The 24,785-nt window shown below is 41.2% G+C and overlaps 1 protein-coding gene across 1 annotated transcript in view; it reads right to left on the reverse strand.

The window, feature by feature from the left end:
- Window positions 1-379: 379 nt before the first annotated feature.
- The window catches only part of LOC136863397 (uncharacterized), a 70,960-nt gene continuing 46,554 nt past the window's right edge, over window positions 380-24,785 (reverse strand). Inside the window, exons 8-9 of the mRNA XM_067139808.2 lie at window positions 14,144-14,271; window positions 380-663 (exon numbers count right to left, since the gene is read on the reverse strand). Of these exons, the coding sequence (XP_066995909.2) occupies window positions 443-663; window positions 14,144-14,271 (349 nt within the window). The 3' untranslated portion in view covers window positions 380-442. The remainder of the gene's footprint in view (window positions 664-14,143; window positions 14,272-24,785) is intronic.

Below are 24,785 nucleotides of genomic sequence, written 5' to 3' on the forward strand. Positions count from 1 at the left end.
GTAAACCATTATCGAAATATTTAAGGGATTCACAGTAACGATCAGTGTTACAATCAGACATGTCGCATGATTTCAAATACGGGAATTCTTCAAAATCTGCCCCTGTATTTGTTTTTAGAAAATGAAAGGTCCATCTTAAAAGCAAGTATTCTATCCCACATAGATCCAGTCAACAGATTTCTACCTTGTAGAAAAACATTTCACTCACTGGCGTGGTTTGTAATGTCGGCTAAAAGGCAAGGTCAGCAACCAAGCGCACAACAGAGAGTAGTGGTGGTCAGCCCTGGGCAGACATGGCTCCCTAACCCACAAACGCTGAGCTGGAATGGCCTGACACCTTTTTCTCGTATAGGAAAGGATAGTAAACATAAAACGATACTTGATCTTAGGCATTATATAATTAATTAACATTGGGGTATTTTCAGTAGAGAGCTAGTTGTCCTCATTTGTACTTAATTGCTTGAAACCACTGTGGATCAGTTTTGGAATAATCCTCTGGCCTTCCTTCACTCCTATGATAGTGAAATTCTGAGACACCTCGGCCTGGTATCCCATTAACTTCATACTTGACGAAGCGCTCTACCATGCGAGCTTCCCAGTTCCATCCAACGTAGTGGACTGCCTGGTGTTCCACGTTCACTTGAACCGTGTATACAGTTGGTCCTGAAATGAAGAAAACGTGTAAGGCTCTTACATTGAAATGGATAGCAAGTCTAAGATACATTTTGATTAAATTAATTCACGATAAGATTCACTTTGTCATAATTAATACCCAATGAATCTGAAGTATTTGGAAACGAACGATCAGAAAAATATTTCAGTTGTATGGATTTTTTTTTGCTAGGGGCTTTACGTCGCACCGACACAGATAGGTCTTATGGCGACGATGGGATAGGAAAGGCCTAGGAGTTGGAAGGAAGCGGCCGTGGCCTTAATTAAGGTACAGCCCCAGCATTTGCCTGGTGTGAAAATAGGAAACCACGGAAAACCATCTTCAGGGCTGCCGATAGTGGGATTCGAACCTACTATCTCCCGGATGCTGTATGGATTTTAATTCCACTTCCTCCTAATGAAACATTTAACAAAATGCCCTCGTATTTATCCAAATATCTTCTCATCACATAAAAAACTCTTGTGAAATGGCAATTCGGTGTTATGTTTCCCTCTTGTACGATAATAGATAGACACGTTTATTTTCATTTGCCACATCGCTTTGCATTCTACACATAAAATGAACCTTTCTCACCGCGCCATTACTGGAATGAACGTATGGAACACTTACTGCTTCAGTAATTCCACCAGAGATGGAGGAGTAACAACATGTTCTTACGAAACAAATCCTGGTGACTATACGTCACTGTGCTTCTTTTCGTGGAGGTATAACGTCGCACTAACACACGGCAGGTATTCGATGACGTAAGGATGGGAGAGGGTGATACTGGGAAGGAAGCAACTGTGGACTTAATTATGGTACAGCTGCAGCATTTTTCTGGTGAGAAAACTTGAAATGATAGAAATCTGTATTCAAGGCTGCCGAGGGTATGGCTCGAATTCACCATCCCCCGAATACAAACTCACACCTAAGTAACGCGGACCACTCAACCACCTGGCTCAGAGTTGAGAAGTGTATTGGATTTTAATTTCTTTGAACTATTAATGAACATGTACCTCAAAGTGAGCAGAAATAGAAATTATTTTGTTACATAGGAATGAAATTTGAATGACAGATATCGATAAGAATTTTAACACAGTCGATGAGTAAATATGGTATAAGTGATTTAAGTCATAAATTTCGTTGAGTTCTAGGTGCCATATGTGCCAAAATATCTTTCAGAAGTGAACAATAAGGACGTGTTAAGTCCCTTCCTGGAGAAATAACGACTGTCATTTTGAAGTGCAGTGCTGGGAAATTCTTGAAATTCTAAACTTTGATGCAATAAATTGAATGCTGTTTGCGGGTCAGTAGGTGAGGTATACATATACCTTTATATGTAACATTCAAATTTTGAACCAGATTAGCTGATGTGTTTTCCACAGATCTGATACTATTTTACTAAAGGATTAAAAGATGTAAAATCCTCAATTTAGGTTTACACACTTGTAAGAGGAATGTTTTAATGCATACATTTTCAAACCTCCTGGGAGTGTCAAATATTAATGGATTTCGATGATTCCTTCACTAGTTTATTGATACTTCTGTATACGAGGGCTGTAAATAAAGTTTCTTTGCTATTTGCTTTACGTCGCACCGACACAGATAGGTCTTATGGCGACGATGGGACAGGAAAGGCCTAGGAATGGGAAGGAAGCGGCCGTGGCCTTAATTAAGGTACAGCCCCAGCATTTGCATGGTTCGAAAATGGGAAACCACGGAAAATCATCTTCAGGGCTCCCGACAGTGGAATTGGAACAATCTATCTCCCGGATGCAAGCTCATAGCTGTGCGCCCCTAACCGCACGGCCAACTCGCCCAGTATGTAAATAAAGTATTGGCAACGTAGTCCATACTCTCGCAGGGGATCGGGCATGTGCAAATAAGATATGGGAGTAGTCAGGTGTCTGTTGTCGATGTGTAGTGTGCATTTGGCGGGAATCCGTTTGGGAGTGTTGTTGCTGTGTGGCATTGAAGTGAAGAGTGTCCGATTTCACCGCTCTAAAGCATGTTTTATAAAGTTGATCAGCGTTCATGGGTTAAAATAGAGATTGATCGTGGCAAAAATGCATCAGAATGTTATCGAAGATTACCTAAAACCTGTGGCGAGAATGCATTGCCGTATAGAACGGTCAAGGCGTTTCGTGCTGGTCGGAATGAGGCTGCGGATTTGCACCGTACAGGCATCGTGAGTGGTCTGGTTTCCGTAGACCATCGATGGACTGTTCGGGAATTATTGGTAGAGGTTGGTCTCAGTTATCAAACGGTATGACATATACTTAGGAAATGTCTTGTCATGAGGAAAATCGCGTCCCGTTGGGTTCCACATCAACTCATCGACAGGACTTCGACCTGTCTGCGAAGTTGATGGAACCCCTTCGAAGCAGTCGATTTCCTGACGTGGTATCTATACTCCGCGCAGTAGGGCACTCCGTCGATGTCATCAACAGAGAACGCTTTGCCAAATGTCCCCAATGGCATCGCGACTTTTGGCAAAACGTAATACTTTGCGGGTGACTACATTGAAGGGATGTAATGTAATTGTACTTGTTAGTTCATTAAATATTGCGTTCTATCATTATCACTACTACTTTACTTACAGCCCTCGTATAATGTTGTGAAGCTGAATTATCATTATCACTTAACTCTTAACATTAACTGAACTACGTTTCCAAAAGTATGTAAATTGTTACAGTGTATTATTTTACAATCGACTATATCTTTTTATTTTAGCATTTCAACAATCGAGGTATATAACATACCCTGGTTCATGCACTTTTTTTCTTTCCTTTTTTTACAATTTGCTTTACGTTTCACCGACACATATAGGTCTTATGGTGACGATGGGATAGGAAAGGCCTGGGCGTGGGAAAGAAGCGGCCGTGGTCTTAATTAAGGTACAGTCCCAGCATTTGCCTGGTGTGAAACTGGGAAACCGCGGAAAATCGTTTTCAGGGCTGCCGACAACGGGGTTCAAACCCACTATCTCCTGGATGCAAGCTCATAACTGCGCCGCCCTAACCGCACCGCAAACTCGTCCGATCATGCTCTTTCGTTTCACGCATAAACGGACCTCTTAACTCCATTTATACTGACGTTTCTTCGTTTGAAATTCAGAAAGTTGCAGTCATATCTTAAATCTGAGAAGACAAGAATTGAAAGTTGGCAATAAGATTTTTAAGTCCCAGTTCAATACGAACCTTAGAGTTCCCGTACGCGGTAGATCCTTTTCAATGTTTTTATCCCCTTGTATTTTTCTCCTTTGCTTAAGGTACCGTCTGCTCTGCTTTTGTTCGGGTGCATCATCTCTTTCGAACACTCCAGTCACAGTATACTTCCCAGATGCAACCTTCATTCTCTTCAGGGCCTTTATTTATACTTTGTTTCCACAGCTGAAGTGCAAAACAGCATACATAACACCTAATTTCAATGTGGCAAGCCCGACATACGTCTCCTTCGACATATGAATCCATTGAATGATTCATTGTTATTTTGTGTCAAACTATGAAGACATTTGGACAGCATGTTTTGGTCACGAAATCTCTCACATATGGATTTCACAATGTGGAGATCTTCTAATGGTAGCCCAGATTTATATTTGAAATTGTCGAGCTGATTATTGGCTTTGGTTCACTGGTTTGAACACCAGCTGTCTTTCCCTTGCAAACATCTGTGACGTGTTATTTCGCCTGTCTTTTGATGCTGATTGCCACAAAACGGCATTTTTCATTTTAACAGTATGGGAATTAGAATCCAAGATCAAATGACTTACTCCCACAAACACGCAATAAACTGAAATATGCGTCTTTTTCACCCAGTCAAGTTACTGCCATTATTGCTTACCAAATATTGTGCATAAAAGACTGAGAACATATCGCTATTCCGAAGTATAACACTACTGTAATAAAATAGTCATCCATGAATTACAGCTGTTACTATAAACCAGTTTACTGCCATACGGGAACCAATAAACGAGTACGAACTGATCAGGAGTGATGTTAATTTCGGGGTCACGTCCTCCCCTTGTCATAAAGAGGTGCGCACTGCTCCCTTTAAAACCACTTTAAATGCATTTCTACTCACCCTAGCCCTATAAACCGTATATTTCCTGAATGTACAGGCATTTACGTGAAGCCAAAATGCCAAAGTTAGATAAAAAATGCTACTTTGAATATATTATAACCGTTCAATGGCATGTGGGTCAGTTGTAGAGCCATTGAAGGTCATGCTAAGGAAGAGATCAACGGAAATTACTCGGAAAAATACATCCAGCAGCTACAGATCCAGTTGTTATATGTTTAATTGTGACTGATAGCCGGAGTATCTCGCTCATTTAAATAAGAAATTGGATGGATGCAAAATGAGGACGGAGATTCATAATCTCAGAACCCTGTGGTCATCGGATGCTTGCAGTCTTGAAATGTCATTTAATCTATAAGCAAAAGCTAGTAAGTAAAGTTTACATTTTCAGAGGCAGGAAAAAGCAAGTCTACCATGTGACATTTAGGTCCAGCAATAACCTATGCGGCGCAGGCCATGATATAACGTTATAAGTTCAATGATCAAGAAGGCGCTGAAGAGATAATCGATTGTATACGTCATGAAGACAAGTAAATGGTGAAGTGTTCCTTTGTATAACTTCCTAATTAGAAGAGATGACGTTATCACAGAGTTTATTCCTCAAATGTCAAAAACATATGGAGAATAAATTATAAACTAACGAACTTAACAGAAAATATGAAACGCGAACCAATATTGTTAATGTAACATTTTTAATGGGATTTTGTTTAATGAACAATTGGATTATAAAAACTGAAAAAACTGAGATGAAGGTCGACATAAGAGCTATTAACACGCATTAAGAAGGAGCTATTTGGAGTTGTGTAATTTAAAATCACATTGAAAAACATATTAGGAGGATCTAATATTGTATAAAATAACAACACTGAATATATTTGTTATTTAAACAAGGCGTGTGTTTTGGACTAATAGTGAAATATTATGTAACACCTATATCATTGTGCTAATTCTGTCTACACAAGTTTCTGGTCTAATTGCTCACAATGTTTGTTCCTGCAATGTAATGATGAGAGTCAACATGTGGGCGTAACAGGATTAGTGTCCTGACAGGCTCGGAATGATGCTAAAGTGAATGCCAGATTGAGACCGATGAAATGGAGAAATGAGAGTAGTGTTACGTGATCATCAATTATAAGTACCCAAGATATCATCTTTCTTTATTCTATCTTGTAGAACGCATAGTAGTAGAGTATATTTTATTTCATTTTGTCATGAGGTGACATTAATTGAAACAGCTTGAGTGTCCTAATGTGATCGTCGCAAACGCCCAATGATTCGTAATTGCAGCTAAGTTTAATGTGGATATATTGAGGTCATTTGTCCCGTGCAATCTTCAACTTGTAGAATACGCATTTTGTCGTAAATTACCCGGGATTCCTCCATAATTATCGTGAATATAAAGAGATGTTTTCTTCATCATTTTAAATCATACTAGGTCTGCGTAGATATTTTTGTGAGGTTGTAACGGATCAAACACCCTATATAGATAATTAAAAACAATTGCACGCTGGACGCCAGGCTTCAAAATTAAATGTAATTTGAAACCGAATTTAGATATAAAAAGTACTAAACATAATTTAATGAGACTATCTCGGTCGTAAGGTATAGGGATACTAACCATTAAATACCATGTGGAAAAACATAGGGAACCTACTAAAAAGTCAATTATTTAACGACGTAAAAAGAAAAAAGTTTTATTTTAAAAAAGATGAAATTACGTAAAAACGACTTTTTACAAAAATTAAAAATTACTGACTGAGATTACAATTCATTACTACACGCGCGGACTTGCGTTAACAGGGATTACTAATTCTCACCGTAGGTTGATCTTTTCGTCGTCTGCTTCCGTGGTTGATCGTTGTCGTCCCTCTCCCACCAGCATCATCCTTGGCATCTGCTTCATGGAATGGATTCCACCCGGAATCTATCACTCCCTATTTAGCTGAGTACCAAAAACATAGTACCAGCCTTACAATGTGAAATTCCACATCGGAATTAATTGAATAGAGAGAACGGAAAACATCCAGTCCTTCTATATTATTTGAACTTGTCTTTCTAAATAATCTGAGTAAGTCTCACAGAGCCGATAAGAAATGTTGAGTATAAGCACATCGTAAGCGATGCACTCAGAAAGCAGAGTGACTCTAAAAGCCCGTGGACTACCTGAGAATGGAGACTCAAGAAAGCTGGATGCAGAATTCAGAATACAGAATGAAGACGAATGAGTATCAGAATGATGAATTATCTTCTCCACGCCGTGTAGATCTATATAAATCCTCTTCATATTCCCACTTCCTCCCTAGTCACATGACATTTCGTTCCAATGAGAGCCGATATACGTCATCACCCTGTCGATATATAGATGAAGTGTCTGTCCTTGACAGAAAAAGCCCTCTTGATAGGAGCACGTGATATGGGGTAATTTAGCGTCCACACAACGAAATTAGGTATCTTCCTCTTGCTGTTGCGTACGTTTCCAAGAACCTTCCAAAATTAACCTTCCTGGACTATTGCGAGATACCAAGTAGCCTGTTAGCGCAAGACCTGTCTTGACATATTCTAATATATTACAGTTAAAAATTATATCTCGTTCTTACGTACAATTACATAAATGATGATGATGGACGTTAATAATGAATAAAATTACATATGATACATGATAAATATATATACAATTAATTCGGGTGGGCAATCAAATTATGTAAATGTTGAGGCGACCACGATTATTATAAGGTGTTATGATTTTAATGTCGATTTTTAAAGGTGTTCTTGCGTGATAATTTTCGTACACGCGTACATTGTACAGTTGCAAGTGTTTCGTGAGATTAGTACCGTGATGATAATAGTTCTTCGGATAAGATGCTTGTGGATTTCTTTGGGATAGATAATGGTGAGTAAGCATGGTGCGCTTGAAGGTATGGTGAATGACAAATGATAGAGTCGTGCATAAAGTGTTTAGATGGTGAAATGAAGTTATTATGGTAAATGATTTGTTGAGAATAGCAATCACGAAAGTGTAATAAGTAATCTTCGAGATTTTCAATGAATCTAGGATTGAGAAATGGATTTAACTGTTCATCATGCAAAGTTAAGAGAATCCAGAGATAGACAAGCAGTAAGGTTGGCATTAACGTTTTTCATGTAACATTTCCGAAAGTCATAAGTGTAGATAGATGTACGACCAACAAGATATTAATTTGTGGCGTGATGCGGTGCGGATATTGAATATTTTGAACGGATAATCACTGATAGGAGGTCTTCGACATTAAATAACACTGACATGGATGTAGTGGAACATCATATTCAAGCAAGTTGTTATCACCTGGCGTAGTGCAAGTTGTATTCATTTGAGTAGTTGCTTTGTAGTATGGATCTTTGTAGATGTTAGATATTCACGATTTTTCAGGAGGATACTTCCGGCGAGACCAGATACTGTTAAATCATTTCTAGATCTTTTGTTTATTATGATGGTATTAGCTAGATATTGTGGATTTTTAGGTGGCGGACATGAGTTCCTGGGAGATGCTGTTCCTATTCGACTGAATTATTATTATATCCAGTTGTAATGTCTTTAAATGATATATGATCCACTTATTTAAGCATGGCTACGTTGAGGATAGGTTATTATTAGGAAACTCAAGTTGATGGGTAATTAGGCAATTTATGAGAAAAATGATAAGAATGATAGAGTGTAGAAAGATGAAATCTTGGATCAGTGAGCGATAAAAATAAGTGAGATGTTTAAGATTTTCATTTTATTTCTATGACGGGCGGACAATTAATGACAATGGAATACTTTCATAAGTGACACTAAGCCTTCAGCCAGTTCCATGTTTGATTTCACCGTGATAGGATATTGAATTTAAAATTTAAATTTAATGATGTGATTAATTTTAATGATATCAGCCAACAAAGTATTTGATCTCATTTTATTTTCACATATTTTTCCAATCATGTTATGATGTAAATATTATTGTCATATAGTTCTAGTTACTATGATTTTATTTAATTGGGAAGATCCTTCCAAGAAACTAACACTCTTGATATCTTTCTTTACTTAGTTAGGAAATATTTTAGCCTTACATAGTTGAACGAGTCCTTGTTACGACAATAAGAGCCTTGCATTAAGTAGAAATAGAACCTAATCGAGGAGCATCGAATGTCCATGCCATGAGTGGAGACTCATGTATCAACGCTGATTCCAGCCGAAACATATTCACATCTACGAACCCTCAATATCTACGAACCACGTACGGTTACAATATATGTATACCTGGGCGTATCTATCTATAAATGTAATAATACACATAGAGTAATGATATTTTTATTTCCTTCATTCTTCTGATTGTTACAGCTGGATTCCTGAAAACATCGAGAAGTCGCAGACTTGTGGACTATCACTCATGGAATCGTGAGACATCATCTGTGTTGTGAAAAAGAAATTGAATGCTGTCCACGAGCCAGTAAGTGAAAAAGTCATGAAAGAATTTGAGTCACCTCTTGAGAAAAATCTGTGTTAGACCTAGTTTGTTTATTGTTAGCCCGATCCCCAATGACTAGACGTGAAAACCTACAAAAGACACATCACTCAGCGCAGCTATTTACTTAAGTATGTACCAGTGACCTCCTGCAATGCCCAGCGATTATTTTCAGTGTATAAGAATATATTTTCCGATCGTCGACGGAACCTGACTTCGAGGATATAGAGGAAAAACCTTGTAACATACTGAGCTTGACTTTTGCACCACAGTCTAAAGTAATGCCACATAACTACATATTTTGGTACCTAATTTAAAATTTAACATTTTAACATTTTTATAATTATGATACTACGTATTTGGCACCTGCATGTGTTTGAGGTTTTTGCGAAGAGGTGGATTCCTAAACGCACAAAGTTAATTTTTTATTATTTTGCATTTTGCGTTTGGTATTGTTTAGAAGGCCTATACGTATCAGATGAGAAAAGAATATCTGCCAAGTGGTTCTTAGTCACATAGATAATCAGGTGGAAAAGTGGAGACTTTTTCCAAACTGTGGTAAGACAGTTGATCTAATATTCCATAACGCTGTCAGTCATTGTCTGCTACATTGCGCATGAGCAGTAGAAGACGCGGTGTCCACTTCATTTGTTTACCCATAGTTTGATATTAGTAATATTTCACCGCGACATTTCTTGCGGAACTGTGGAACATTGTGTGATTTTGATTTAGAGCGTGTAGTTAATGCGTAGGAAAATGAGAAGAGTAGGAAGAGAAAACTGAATCCACAAAATTGGGACAAAAACAAACACAAGTATGCTCGGAATAGTAGTAATGCCCGTGGTGTTCATAGCAAAGACTGCAAACATTATATAACGAAGCAGTGCATGACAGGGGATTTGAATAAAGAAGACATTGTTGCTTTACACAGTAAGCTGCATGTTTTTAAAACCAAACATGAGCAAGACAATTTTCTTGTCAAATGCATGAGGGTTACTGAACTTAAAACTCGCAGGCCAAGAAACAAGACCAATCCAAGGTCAAAATTAGTATCGGAATACTTAATTAGGAAGAAAACTGGACATATTATACGTGTGTGTATGTGTGTAAGTGTGTGTGTGGAAAAAACCTTTGCTTCTATAACCAAAATAACGAGGAGGAGTTTGAATGGTATAGCAAAGCGTATTTCTCAGCAAGTGATGAAAATAGACCTGTGACGAGAGGGGGCTCTTGAACTGGACCTAGGGATATGGAGATTTCACAATCAGTATCTGATTTCCTGAAGACACTGAAGTGCAGGGAAAGTCATTATGGCGACGATAGGATATGAAAGGCCTAGGGGTGAGAAGGAGGTGACCGTAGCCTTACTTAAGGTACAGCCCCAGCATTTGCCTGGTGTGAAAATAGGAAACCACGGAAAACCATCTTCAGGGTTGCCGACAGTGGGGCTCGAACCCAATATCTCCCAGATGCAAGCTCACAGCTGCGCGCCCCTTACCACGGCCAACTCACCCGGTAGGTTATAAATCTAGTCCTACCCTATTTTTTTCTCATTAATTCCATTTTATGTAAAGGATTTACACTAGGTATTCCTCTTTATTCATTGCTTACGACGTGTGCTTGTACTGAGAGTCCTATTTTTAAAATTTTCCTTTACGTCGCACCGAAACATGTAGGTCTTACGCCGACGATGGAATAGCAAAATGCTAGGAGTACCGGGCGAGTTGGCCGTGCGCGTAGAGGCGCGTGGCTGTGAGCTTGCATCCGGGAGATAGTAGGTTCGAATCCCACTATCGGCAGCCCTGAAGATGGTTTTCCGTGGTTAGTGGCTTTACGTCGTACCGACACAGATAGGTCTTATGGCGACGATGGGGTAGGAAAGGCCTAGGAGTTGGAAGGAAGCGGCCGTGGCCTTAATTAAGGCACAGGCCCAGCATTTGCCTGTTGTGAAAATGGGAAACCACGGAAACCATCTTCAGGGCTGCCGACAGTAGGATTCGAACCCACTATTTCCCGGATGCACGCTCACAACCGCGTACCTCTAACCTCACGGCCAAATCGCCCGGTAATAGGAAAATTAGGAGCCTTGAAAGGAAAGCGTACAATGAAAGGCAATTTAGTTAGGAGCATATGAATAGGTTGCACAAGGTGTAAAAGAAACTCGTTTCTGAAAAAAAAACTGTTCGTGAAACATACTGTATATGAAAGGTATGCTTTCCTTTCAGGGAAAAATGGGTGGAAAAATGCCAATAAGTTTTTAGGATAAAGAAAGAACCCAGCCATGATGTGTCAATGAAAATGTCCATATAAGGTGAGGTAATTAATGACAATCTACTAATAGCTAATGAATTAAGTCATCTGTATAGCGACATATTTAATGAGCAGAATAACCTGGCGATAGACATTATCGATAACAATGATTGTTGTCTCTTCCAAATTAGCCGTAGGAAATTTCATGAATGTAAACACCTTCACGATAAACCAAGAGAAGGCAGTACAAATGGTTGTCAGAAGAGGGGGAGGAGGGTGTATCTGTAAATGGCGCCCTCACACTTACAGTACGTAGGCTTCACACTCCAACCCACCGCAACGTCCTTCAGTCAAAACATAAAAAAATAGAACAGCCGCAACAGCATAAAGGATCTGTACACACTTTCCTTCCCCACCGCAATGAAACTGTTCGAAACAGTCATAACACCGGTTGTTACCAACAGGACTGACATCATGTGGGACGAACTGACAATCAGTGAAATGAACAGAATATAAAATATAAAAGCGAGGTTATTGAAGAGGGCGTTAGGTGTAAACAACTCTGCAACTTCGAGACTAATTTATAAACTGACAAAAGAACTCTTCTTCATTGAGGACATCCGGATGAAGCTACTCTTATCATCTAACAGATCCTACGACAGAGTTCTAGATGGGAAGAACAAGAAGCGAGCTGGAATAGAACTCGAATTCTACAACACGAGCACAATAACTCACCGAAACTAGACCACAGAACTCCACGGTCAAAGAAGTGTCATCACAATAATGGCGATCTACGATTTCCAGTGCGAGATCTGCTCGACAACAAAATTTCATCAACCCGCTCAAGTCTGTGTCTGCACTCTATGCAATAAACCGTCTGAATGTTACTAGCAAATCAAATGTGATAAAAGAGACAAGTCATTATCTTAGTTAACCAAACACTGAACCATTCATGATTAATGCTTATCTGTAATAATAAAAATAATAATAATAATATACGAGAGCCTCGACACAGCATAAATAGGGGCTCGCCCCAAGAGGAGGCGTCACTTGATTATGGTCGGGGCCCGCGGAACCACAAATGACAGCAGCATGTGCCAACTAACTCACAGCCGACGTAGATAGAGGAGTGAAATCAGAGTTACTCCTCTGCCTAGACTTGGTAGAGCGGTCATACACGTCGTAGTCAGGAGGATGGATGGCCCTGCGTCCCCTGCCGGACTATGCATCAGCTACAGGACCTTGATCCAACGGTGGACGATGAACAAGAACGCGCTCCGTCGCTTTCGGCCACGGTGTACCACAGCCCTGTCGACGTCATCAGACAAAGTTCCTCCCCTTAGGACACCACTGATGGCAACCATCCATCCTTCGCATCGGGCAAACCTGACGTGCCCGATACACCGGACCAAGACGACCTTCCAGACCAGACGACATCGAAGACCCAGACGCCAGCTTCTTCACGACGCTCCCCCACTACACCAGTGATCCAGACGATCCAGCCTGGACGCCAATCATCGAGCCCAGGCCACGTCTACCATTCCGTGGCTGTTCCATTACCACATCCAGCTCCATACGGCACAGGAGATATACAGCTCTACGCGGCATGCATAATCGCCCATGGCGTACACCTACCTAAAGGCAGAGACGCTCGTTCCATCTTTCGGAGCACACGACCGCAAAACCTCATGTCACATTTAAGCACCTTCAGGTACCACCAGTCTGAATCGGGATCAAACCCTCCAACTTTGGACAGTCTGCTATTCAAACCATTATCTACTATCACATGTTTTATGAGGGTTAACGGACTATGACTACAACAACTGGTGAATACAGTGCTGCCTTGAATTACTCTGCGACCAGATGGCAACATTTTAGCTGCCTATCAGGATTGGCTTTAGTGTTTCAAAATACATGTTCTTATTTTGGAGTTTAAGAATATTCTTTACCAATTCTTGAGTGATAACCACGATAGCTAGTTTGTCTACGTTCGTCCCTGTTTTTCCATCATCATCGTCATCATCATCATTACCATCGTCATCGCCATAACAATGATTTCCATCATTTTTCGGCACAACTAGAGAAAGGGACACGCAAGGATTAGTAACACGAGCCACCACTAGGTGGCACACGCGAGTTTACTGTCGCACTAGAAGCGCTTAGAGGGAGCGCCGAGAGGAACGTCAATGCTGCCAACTGTTGCTTGTACAGCTGTATTCTGTTTTCTTGCCGTGCGGACAGTATGCGCCGAGGCCATATTTAAGAGCCTCTCGAAGGGAGTGTGGCTCCCGAATCTCATGACAGAGATTTGCCTCGAGGTGCAAAAATACCTTAAAGCTAATAAATGACCTTATATATCTCGCGCCGAGGCCATTTCAAACTTCCCTGGCCGCTTCATAATTTTTTTCTTCTGCAATGGTTGGTAACACAATCTCGGCCTCATCCTAGGTGTCAATGACGTCATCCTCTTTCATACGTGAACCAATCACCGTTATAAGCAATGGAGTATGGCGTCTAAAACAGTATTTTTGGTTATAAAAGCAAATGTACTTCTAGGGGCGGGTGGGTTGGTCCCTGGCTAGCGTATTGAACACATCCCTCTTCCACAATCATTTTCAGGTGAGAATAGCAGCATTTAAAATAACATCTTTCTATATTTCTACCAGCGGAAATGTTTACTCACCTGCTTTGAACTGAAATCCTTGGTCAGTTGGAGGCGTTCCATTTTCTCCGTGCTGGTAGAGTTTCATGTCACACCACTCAAGCGGATGGAGTTCTCCCTCTGGGGTATAAACGTAACCAGCTTGAAGTCTATCAGAGAAGATTTTATATTCAGAGAAATTTCAGAAATACAGATCTTAGTGTTAAATTTTAAAAAAACATGAGCCATTATTTATTTTATGCTAGGTAATGTGTGTTAATTATCGTTTTTAGTACATAAGTAGTATTGGAAAATGTAAGAATTAGACTGAAATCATTATTGTGTACATCTCTTCATCAATGTTTATATATAAAACTAAATAAAACGCTTACTAATTAGAAGAATTAGACTGAAATCATTATTGTGTACATTTCTTCGTCAATGTTTATATATAAAATTAAATAAAGCGCTTAGTAATTCGTAGTAGGTTGACGAATGAACTTGAAGCATTCAGGACATGAGGAATTGACACACCTTAGTATTAAGTAATTGATACATTTTTTATACGTGGGAAAAATCTTTCTTTTCATAAGCAGCTATTATAATTAAAGAATGAGCCAGGACGTTGATAGTCATTTGTGGTCATGGTAACATTTAAGAATGTTGTATGCATGCCATTCTCATAACATCTACTCGTTTTTTTAAATTTCTATATAGTAGACAGAAAGATAAACCAGTACAATTTCTCATTTCTTTACTGAGTGGTTCCTTGAGTTAACTTTCTTTCTGGCAGAGAAGTATTGAAAGTCGAAACTAGATTCAAGGACATTCCAGTAGATATTAGTTTATGTACCAAAAAGCTTAAGTTTTCTTCCAACATTCATCTCCAGGATAATTAGTATGTATAGTTCTTTATACAAAATATTTTTCTCTTTTCAGTGAGTTATGTGTACCCAATACGTTTCTAATTCTTTGCTTTGTAAGTTGTCGTTGAATAAAATATGGCTGGCTATAACACGAAATATCATTTATTGTGTGTGTGGCACTTTCTCCATGCCGAAACTCGGGAAAGAAGAAGAGAAATACTGTAATAAGCTAAGTTTCACGAACGATAAGTTCTAATTGTGTACACGGGCTGAGAAGCCCTGGGAGTTACGGAATATTCACGATCGTGGACGCTACGAACATCTGCAACGAAGACTACCAGCCACGCCAAGTGCTGAAGGACGCTGTCGGCTTTGCTCATCCCTACCGTATAGTCAGCTAAGAAACTCTGAATCATTACGGAACGCAATACTATCTAATGTAGAATTTTGAGTTTCACGGACTTTACTTCGACCATTGTGATATGTATGCATGTAGGTCTATTATTATGTCCACACCACACCATAATTTCCATCAGAAAATACATGCGGTCTCTTTGAACACGAAGAAGTGCAATGAATGTGCGATATATGAATTTCTACGGAAACCATTCAAGCTACACTTAAGAAAATGGAAATTGCAACACCATGAAGGCACTGGTCGTTTGTGTTGATTTTCAAGATATTGAACGATGCCATGTATGTATGAAAACTATCAAAGTTTCAGACCCATTGGATTGTTGCTACAGGTCTTCCCACGTGATTGGTCGCGGAGGAATCAACTCCAGTATACGGACTCTGGTGTAGCGTAGTTGACTTGCAGTCTGTGCAGTGAAGTGTTCCCCGTCAAACATGCCTCGACGACAGAGAAAAGCACGTTATCAACAATTGTCACCGTTTGAGCGGGCTCGGATAATTGGATTGTGTGAGGCTGGATTATCGCTAAGGACTGTCGCTGCACGTGTTGGCCGACAGGCATCTGCGGTACAACGTGTATGGCAGCAGTGGTCAAATGAAGGTACCCCCCTCGTAGACCTGGCACAGGCCCAGCGCGACAGAAAACTGTGAGAGAGGATCGCCGCATTATTCGGATGGCCAGGATGGAACCCCATGCAACAGCAGCGCAAATTTGAGCAGCTGTGGCACCCCACGTTACACACCAATCAGTTGGTAATCGCCTGCGTGCAGCTGGCTTACGAGCCCGTGTCCCTGCAGAAGGTGTTCCATTGACCCCATAACAGCGACGTGTAAGGCTGGCCTGGTATCGAGAAAGATCGACGTGGGTCGACGAATGGCATAGGGTCGTCTTTAGTGATGAATCGTGCTTCTGTCTTGCCCACAGTGATCGCCGGAATCGTGTGCGCCGACGTACCGGGGAGAGGGGCCGCCCAGATCTTATTGTCGAGAGGCACACAGGGCCAACACCAAGCATTATGGTCTGGGGAGCTATTGGCTTTAATGTGAAATCACAATTAGTGCTTGTTGAGGGCACTATGACTGCTCGACAGTACGTTGATTGGGTACTCAATCCAGTGGTTGTCGCTATGATGGCGAACATTGCTAATGGGATGTTTCAGCAGGACAATGCCCGGGTTCACACTGCACGCATCTCCAGAGAAGCTCTCCACGACATCACAACCTTAGAATGGCCCGCCAGATCCCCGGATCTCAGTCCTATTGAGCATGTGTGGGACACGATGGGTCGACAACTGGCCAACCGTCCTCAGCCACCCACAACTCTGGAACAACTGATCCGTGCAGTGCAGCAAGCATGGGCCACAATTTCTCAGGAAGCGATCCAGGGCCTTATTGACTCCATGCCTCGACGAATTCATCAATGTATTGCAGCTCGTGGTGGGCACATCCTGTATTGATTGTTGTCCAAACTTGCGGCTAGAAGGACCTGAAAGTGTAATCATCGAATCACAACCGAACACTCGTCCTGCGTGTTCAATTGCAGCAATGTAGCGCCACTCCTTCTCGGTGTTGCAATTTCCATTTTCTTCAGTGTAACTTGCGGAGAACAACGGTACATTGGCGTACTAATCCATACAAACAGAAGCTGATTACACTATATCCATGACACTCGCTGCACCGTGTATAGGAAATTAACGAGGCAATCAGGTACAGCATCACCTTTGTTCCCCAAGCAACATTGTTTACGTACGATTGTACCGTTATTGGTTCTCAAGACTAATGAATTTCAGTTATGTTACTACTTGCATCATTCAGTATAGCAGAGGTTAACCCGAAGAGGAAATGAGGAAATCTCAAAAGGGAAAGTAAGACCGTAGGTTCAAATATACAAGATTAAGTCCTGCAATTAATGAAGAGGGATCGTACGATTATTATTAAAGTGATCATGTCTGTTGCAAGTTCGAATCTCGTGACGTCGAACACGAATGGAACATCTGCGCCAGCACCTTTGGTACACGCGGTGAAGTTTCCCGCATTTAAGTTACAGCATTTCATGGGCCATGTTGAAAAATGGCTGAGATTTTGGGGGCAATTCTAGTCGTCCATAGATAATAACCCATCCATCACAGTCATCGATAAACATGTCTTTCTTTGGGATTATTTGGAACATGAACCAAGGTAATTAGCTGAGGGAATCTTTGGTGACTGCTGACGCACATTTCTAGACATAGCGCACCTCAAAATCACGTTTTAATGACAAGAACCGCTTCATCCAGACACATCTTGACCACATCGAAACCTTAAAGACGATTGTTGACCTTTCTCCAGAAGCTAAGAATGTTTTGCTCATAGAGTGTAACCGCCGCATACAGGCTCGTAAGCTTTGGGGGATAATGTTGACTACAATGGAAGCATGTTACTCGAAAACCTATACGAGTGTTTCCCGATGATATCGTCGGCCGATGGATTATGCAAGCCAGAAGGGAAGACATAGCAAAAAGTCACATCACAAGGTTCGTGGAATTCCTGAATGATGAAGTACAGATTGCCACGATCACGCATAAAATAAAGGGTTCCAGTTTGACGAATACCCATACATCCCCCGCTGCTAATTTCCAAGTAAACACGAAATTAGGCAGCCTAGATAAATAAAAGGGGAAATCACCAACAGAAGTCTGTGCGTTCTGCGGGTCCCATTGTCAGCGGGCTCAGAATTGCTCAAAGGTATCCAGCACGTAAGAACGCATTTTAAAACTTAAGACCTTCAATCAATGCTTCATATGTCTTAATAGAGGTCACATTACTAGAGTTTTTCCAACAAGAATAGAGTGTCCTTTAGTAAATGCAAGCAGTCTCACCATGTTTCGATCTACGATAGACGAAAGGAACCCGTTTCAGTGGGCAGGATCGACGTAGGGACCCGAGACTTCACCCATCTTCAAACAGCTAGCGCTACAATCATTTGACCAGCCGATGAGAGTAAATTAACGCATTGCATACTAGATGCTGGTAGCCAGTAAAACTTTGCTAGCACCTATCTTGTAAAACAACTAAAAATAAAGGTTATTGGACAGAGATATTTAGTTATTTCTGAATTTGAATCACAGCACTCCACGTCCAGAACTCGTAGACTCATTAACTTCAAAATAAACAGCGAAACAACCACTATACCCATATCAGCCTTTTGAAACCGCCAACGAATACTTGTCACATCCTGCAGCAACAACCGACTTTCAGTCATTCCTGCGTGCGCGAAAACTTCAAATAACAGTTCATGCAGACAACGAACGTGGCATACCGATAGGAAGTTTGATAGGTGGCGGTCAGAATTAGAAGATAGTTGAAAATGGTCATCCGATACGCCTCTCAGACACGCAGCTGCTCAATCCTTCAAAACAGGCCTGCTTACTTAACATAAACAAGTCTGGCACATTTGTCAATCATGTTTCTGTAAATCACATCCACGACTTTGATACGTTGATCCCTCTGGGGGAAGATATCCATCAATTTTGGGATTTGAGACTCTTGGGATTCGAGACCATCAGGAACGAGCACTAACAGTCAAGGATGCTGCAATAATGAAGGAATTTCACGACACATTTCGGATGGAAGATAGTGGAAGAGAAGAGCGTCTACCCAGAAAATAAGTTGTAGTCTTACACTCGAATCACACCAACGCAGAAAACCGTTTCAGTTCCTTGCAGAGAAATACTGAGGGCAATCTAGAGTTTCGAGAAATGTATCATTCCGAAATGATGAACTATATTAAGAAGGGACATGTTGGAACAGTACTTCTAAGCAGAGAAATATTGAGGGCAATCTAGAGTTTCGAGAAATGTATCATTCCGAAATGATGAACTATATTAAGAAGGGACATGTTGGAACAGTACTTCTACAGTAGTGTGCAAATTAATTGGGACAAGCTCATATTTTACAAAGGATTGAAGTTGGTTAGCTGTAACCGATTTTACCTGCCCAACTGTTGTACTGTTGGTGGACTATTGTTGCCTTGACCATGAACAACAATTGTTGGTCCCCTCCAGTTCAGTTGAGTGCTTGTATAGCAACAGTGTGTGTTATTTATGTGTTCTCGAGATGAAAACTTCGTGTTTGTTTTAAAATGGACATTTCACCAATGAAGCGGGCAAAAATAGTTGCTCTTCGTGAACACACATCTATGACTATAAGAGACATTGCCTCTGTTGTTGGTGTGGGAAAATCTAGTGTTTCAAGACTTCTTAGGGCATATCGTGACACTTCCTCATTGTCTCCAAAGAGAAAAGTCAGATGTGGACGGAAACGAAAAACCACCCCTAGAAGTGACAAAATTCTACTTAGAAACAGTAAAATTCATCCTCACAAGAAAAGCAAAGACCTTCAGAGAGATCTATTGGCTACTGGGGTTGAAATTAATTCTTCAACAGTACGGCGTAGGCTTCTTGATTGTGGGCGGAAGGCACGAAAGCCAATAAAGAAGCAGTTGTTAACGCCTGCCATGAAGAAAAAAACGGTTGGCATGGGTATACGGTTGGCATATATCAATCTTGGACCTCCAATGACTGGAAACGTGTAATTTTCAGTGACGAATCATATTTTATTGTTCAAGGTTACAGAGCACGGGTTGTCAGACGAAACACCCATGAGGCAGTGCGAGCTGAGCATTTTGAATAGACTGTAAAACATCCCCGCCAAAAATGTTTTGGGGTTTCTTCACTGCAAGTGGTCCTGGGGCTCTAGTTCCAGTTGATGGCATGATGAATTCAACCAAATACATGGAAATCCTTAGGCGCAGGATTGTGCCATTCCTACAGACCTTCGCAGATGGTGGAGGAACATTTCAACATGATCTGGCCCCGTGTCACACTTCTAAAGCAGTCAAGACATTCGTGGAAGAAAACAACATTAATGTGCTTCAGTGGCCTGGTAATTCACCAGACTTCAACCCCATAGATAATTTGTGGAGTATTGTGAAAAGGTGTCTTGGTAAAATGGACTGTTCAACAAAGGAACGCATGTTAGTAAATGTGGTAAAGGTGTGGTTTCATGACGAGGAACTACGAAACATCTGCTCTAACCTGATCGAATCTATGCCACAACGTGTTCAGATGATCATTAAAGCAAAAGGAGGCCACATTACTTATTAATATTCAGTAAGCTCCTAACTGTATTATACATATAGTAATAAATCGTCTTGTCCCAATTAATTTGTACACTACTGTAGAGGAATCGACTAATGAGGTATTTTACCTGCTTCTTAATGCGATCAAGAAGGAAAAACATGACGTACTCAAATGGCGAATCTTCTTCGACGCTTCCTCCCATGGGAAAGAATTCAGCATCCTCTAACGATCCTCTATTCCTCCCATGGGAAGAATTCATCATCCCTTAACGATGCTCTGCAACCAGGACCTAACCTATTACCTGAAACGTATTGTCAATGCTACTTCGTTTTCGGGTGTACCAGCGGACGTTAATCGTAGATGAGACCCAAGCATTTTTACAACATCAACTAGATGAGAGGGACAGGGACCTAACGAGATTTTCTGGTTCCTTGTAGAAGACGATGACAGCGAATACTTACGGACCACAAAGGACATTATGACCTACAGATACACAGCCTTGTAGTTAGGTCTCACATGCAGCCCTTTTCTTCTACCATCTACCCTCCGAGAACTGATTACAAGATTCAATGGCAGATATCCATCTGCTGCAATGATCTTGGAGAAGAACGTCTTTATAGATGACTGCGAATACAACAGACGAATACCAACAGAGGAGCTTACTTAAACAGATGTATTTACCGCTGGTGAAGAGGGCGACTAACTGCGAACCAATGAAGAATATCTGGAACGCTGAAGGCCGCGAGATCAAGCAGATCACCAGTGTCCTTGCTTCCATCCAAAACACGGACATAGATGAACTGCTATTCGATCATCGAGATATCTTGGACATCGAGAACCCTTCCACCAAACGACAGATATTCCGAACATTTTCAGGATTCTACGACCATCTTAGTATGCTGTCACCTGTGGTAATTGTAGGGAAAATTATATTTCAAGAAACATGGTGAAGGGGCACCCGGTGGGATGATATTTTACATCAAGATATTACCCGGACATGGCTAATTTGGACCTCAAACCTCATGCGGTCAGACCGGACGGGTTGAATTCTTCAGCCGGACTCTAGAGACTACGCAAGTCCACGTATTCTGCAACGCGTCAGGAATAGATTATGAGGCTATCCTTTATGTTAAAAACACGGACGAATCCAATACTTCAGTTCATTTTGCTAGTAGAAAACTAACCAAGAAGGTAACTTTCCCACAATTTGACGTCACGCCTTCTCAAGTATTTCTGCTATTATACGGGACATGATATCGCAACATTACGGAATGATTATATGGTATTTCTGGGTTGGGTACGTAGCAATCCTAATCGCTGGAAAACTTTCATTTGTAACCGTACGACAGAAATTCAGAAGAAATCGACTCCAGGACAAAGATGCCATTGAACGTAAAACGCAGCAGACGTCCTATCACGTGGACTGCCCACTATCGAACATTAGTCCGCTGCATTGTTCTGGCATGGACCTGCTTGGCTTCGTGACCATCCAGACATCTGGCCTCACAATACTGCTTCTAGTGTCATACTTACAGAAGCTCGAATGGAACCCCAGCAGATCTTGACTGTCGACATCTGGGACCTTACCATTGACGCAACGAAGTTCAGTTCATACTGGAATAATCTGCACATAATGGCATATATTTGCGGTTAATAAGTAACGTGAGATACGATGACAAACTCAACGGCGGTTTGACAGCTCATGAGCTAGGAATAGCACGTCTGCATTAAATCGGCATAACTCAGAGGGATAGCTTTCTTGCGGAAAATGATGCCTTCAAGAATAAAACAGACCTTTCCACGAGAGCAAAGATTGCACGCTACAACGTATTCCTGTTATATGAACTGTTACGGCTCAGAGGCGCCTTCACTTTGCAGAGCTGATACTCCAACTGGTGCACCCTCTCCTTCTTGAGAAATATCATTTTACGAAGTTACTTCTACGACAGACACACATCCGGCTATATCACTTAAGGTGATATCCAAACAGCGTGCAGAATTTTGGATTCTAAATGCTCGGCAAGCTATCAAGAAAATCCTCCACGCGTGTCTGCTATGCAAGATAGCAAAGAATCATTGTGGAATTGAAATCAAGGGTCCCTTGACACTGGATCGTGTGCAAATTACTAAACGATTCGCCGTCATGGTTGTAGACTTCGTAGTAGCAATATATGTGAAGGTGGGGAGCCAATTGAGAAATCTTACATCGTGCTCTTTACTTGCGCAACCGCAAGAGCTCTACACCGCGAGATTGTAACAGACAGGAGCACATAGAAATTTATCATGGCCTTTGGACGCTTTTCTGGCAGATGAGGATTCCTCACACCATATATTCCGATAATTCAAGGAGTTTTCCGGCAGCTAACAAGGAGCTATCAAAGCAGAGTCAAATTCCATGCCACCGCTTAACAAGCCACTACCTTTAGCATAATATCAACACGTGGAAGTTTATTCCAACACGGGCCGCTTGGTGGGGAGGACGGTGAAAACGAATGATTGGAACGATATAGAGATACCTCAGGAAGGTACTTGGGAAGTTCCTGGTTGACCCCAAATCCCTGACGACACAGCTGGTAAAAGTGCAGGCAACGATTAACCCAAGGCCCATCACACAAGACGGCTCCGACATCAAGTCATTTTTTAATGGTGAACGCTTGTCAGCTTTGTCTACTGGTCCGGAGCTCAGCATTGTTATAAACGTGAGATAAAAAGTCGGGATGAGGTGGAAGGTACCAAATGATTTCCTTAGGAGATGGAAGAAAGAGTACCATCTAGAATTAAGAAGTTACCATGAGGTCCATCGTCCTAAGGAACGTTCAATAGAAAGCCGGGTGGGAGACACAGTTTTACTCCAAGAAGACGTATGACCGAGGCACGTTTGGCATGGGGCTTTAATCACCGCTACCAAACCAGGCAGAGACGGGAAGACGCAGACAATTATCCTCCGTAAGGCAGACGGGACTGTTATTAGCCGACTGTTCAACTGGTCGTTTCGATGGAAATCGACCGGGCTGGGGAGGATGTGGAGAACTGATGAAGACAGTGCTGTTTATATGTTTTATCTCTGCAACGAGGTCTGCGGACATGTTTCTTCTTTGCAGTGAGTTCTGTGTATATGTTGTTCTTTCCTCTTTGCAGCGAATTCTCTCTTTTCTTTGCTTTGTATGTTGTCGTAGAATAAAATATGGCCGAGTATGCCACGATATTTCATTTATGGTGTAACTATATTAAAAACAATATGATGGTATATGTTTTTGAACGGATGTGCTCTGGAATGCTATCCTTTTCAATTAGTACCTTTTACAGGAAAATCGGTATGTCAGGTTTTGATTCAATTTTTGAAATAATTTTGCTCGGAAGATTTCTATTGGTACAGCCTTGCTCTGTTTTTCTTCTGTACCTTAAAAGTGAAACACATTCCTTGTTTTTCGTGTAGTGATACTTATTGCCAATTTCTCATCTACGAGGATCGTTTCATAAGTCATGGCAACTGTGTTGTATCTTGCGATAAAGCTCAGCAAATGAAAATCCACTGTATGTGTTTGAAATGAAATTGAATGTGCTTCTCATCGCTAGTACTGAATTGGTTTTGGTACATGAGCTAACGAAGGGGACAATCGGAAGTTAGGTAAATATGAATCATTGTTTTATTATGAATGAAATAAACTTAGAATACATTACTAGCAGGCTTTGTCAATTGCAGTAGTTCGATTTGTCAGGAAGTTTCCTTCGCGATAAAATTGCTCTAGACGGATATGGCATGTCTCGTATTGAGTCTAATTCCACACATCCGTTAACTGACGTGGCAGTTACCTTGAACAAATCTTGCTCATCTGCAAGTCCTGTCGTAAAATTTGAAACACTGGCGACACAGAAATACGTATGCGTGTGGATAATTCCTGCAGTCAAAGTCTATCCTCGACTTTAAGAACGACCACTGATACCTCACACGGGACATCGACTCCACGACTGTCAACAGTTGCTACTCGTCCACGTCTGAAGACCACAACACAACAAACAATGCCTCTCTTAGCTCCACATGGCATTAATTCACATGTCTACAACGATAAACTGCAATTTTCACGCATGACCACTGTACAACTTTACTTACATCCATTTTGGAGAGCGACTTCTAGTACATGAAATTCTGCGTGCGATATTACTAGCCACCAATGCACACAGATGCCATCTTTCGGTGGCATTCAGTAGACTGTGGCAAAGGTTTACATACATATACACTGGACTTGCTGTGTTCCCACGTGTTCGGAAGTTATAGCATGGTTG

This window comes from Anabrus simplex, chromosome 2 (assembly GCF_040414725.1).
Source record: "Anabrus simplex isolate iqAnaSimp1 chromosome 2, ASM4041472v1, whole genome shotgun sequence".
NCBI lineage: Eukaryota > Metazoa > Arthropoda > Insecta > Orthoptera > Tettigoniidae > Anabrus > Anabrus simplex.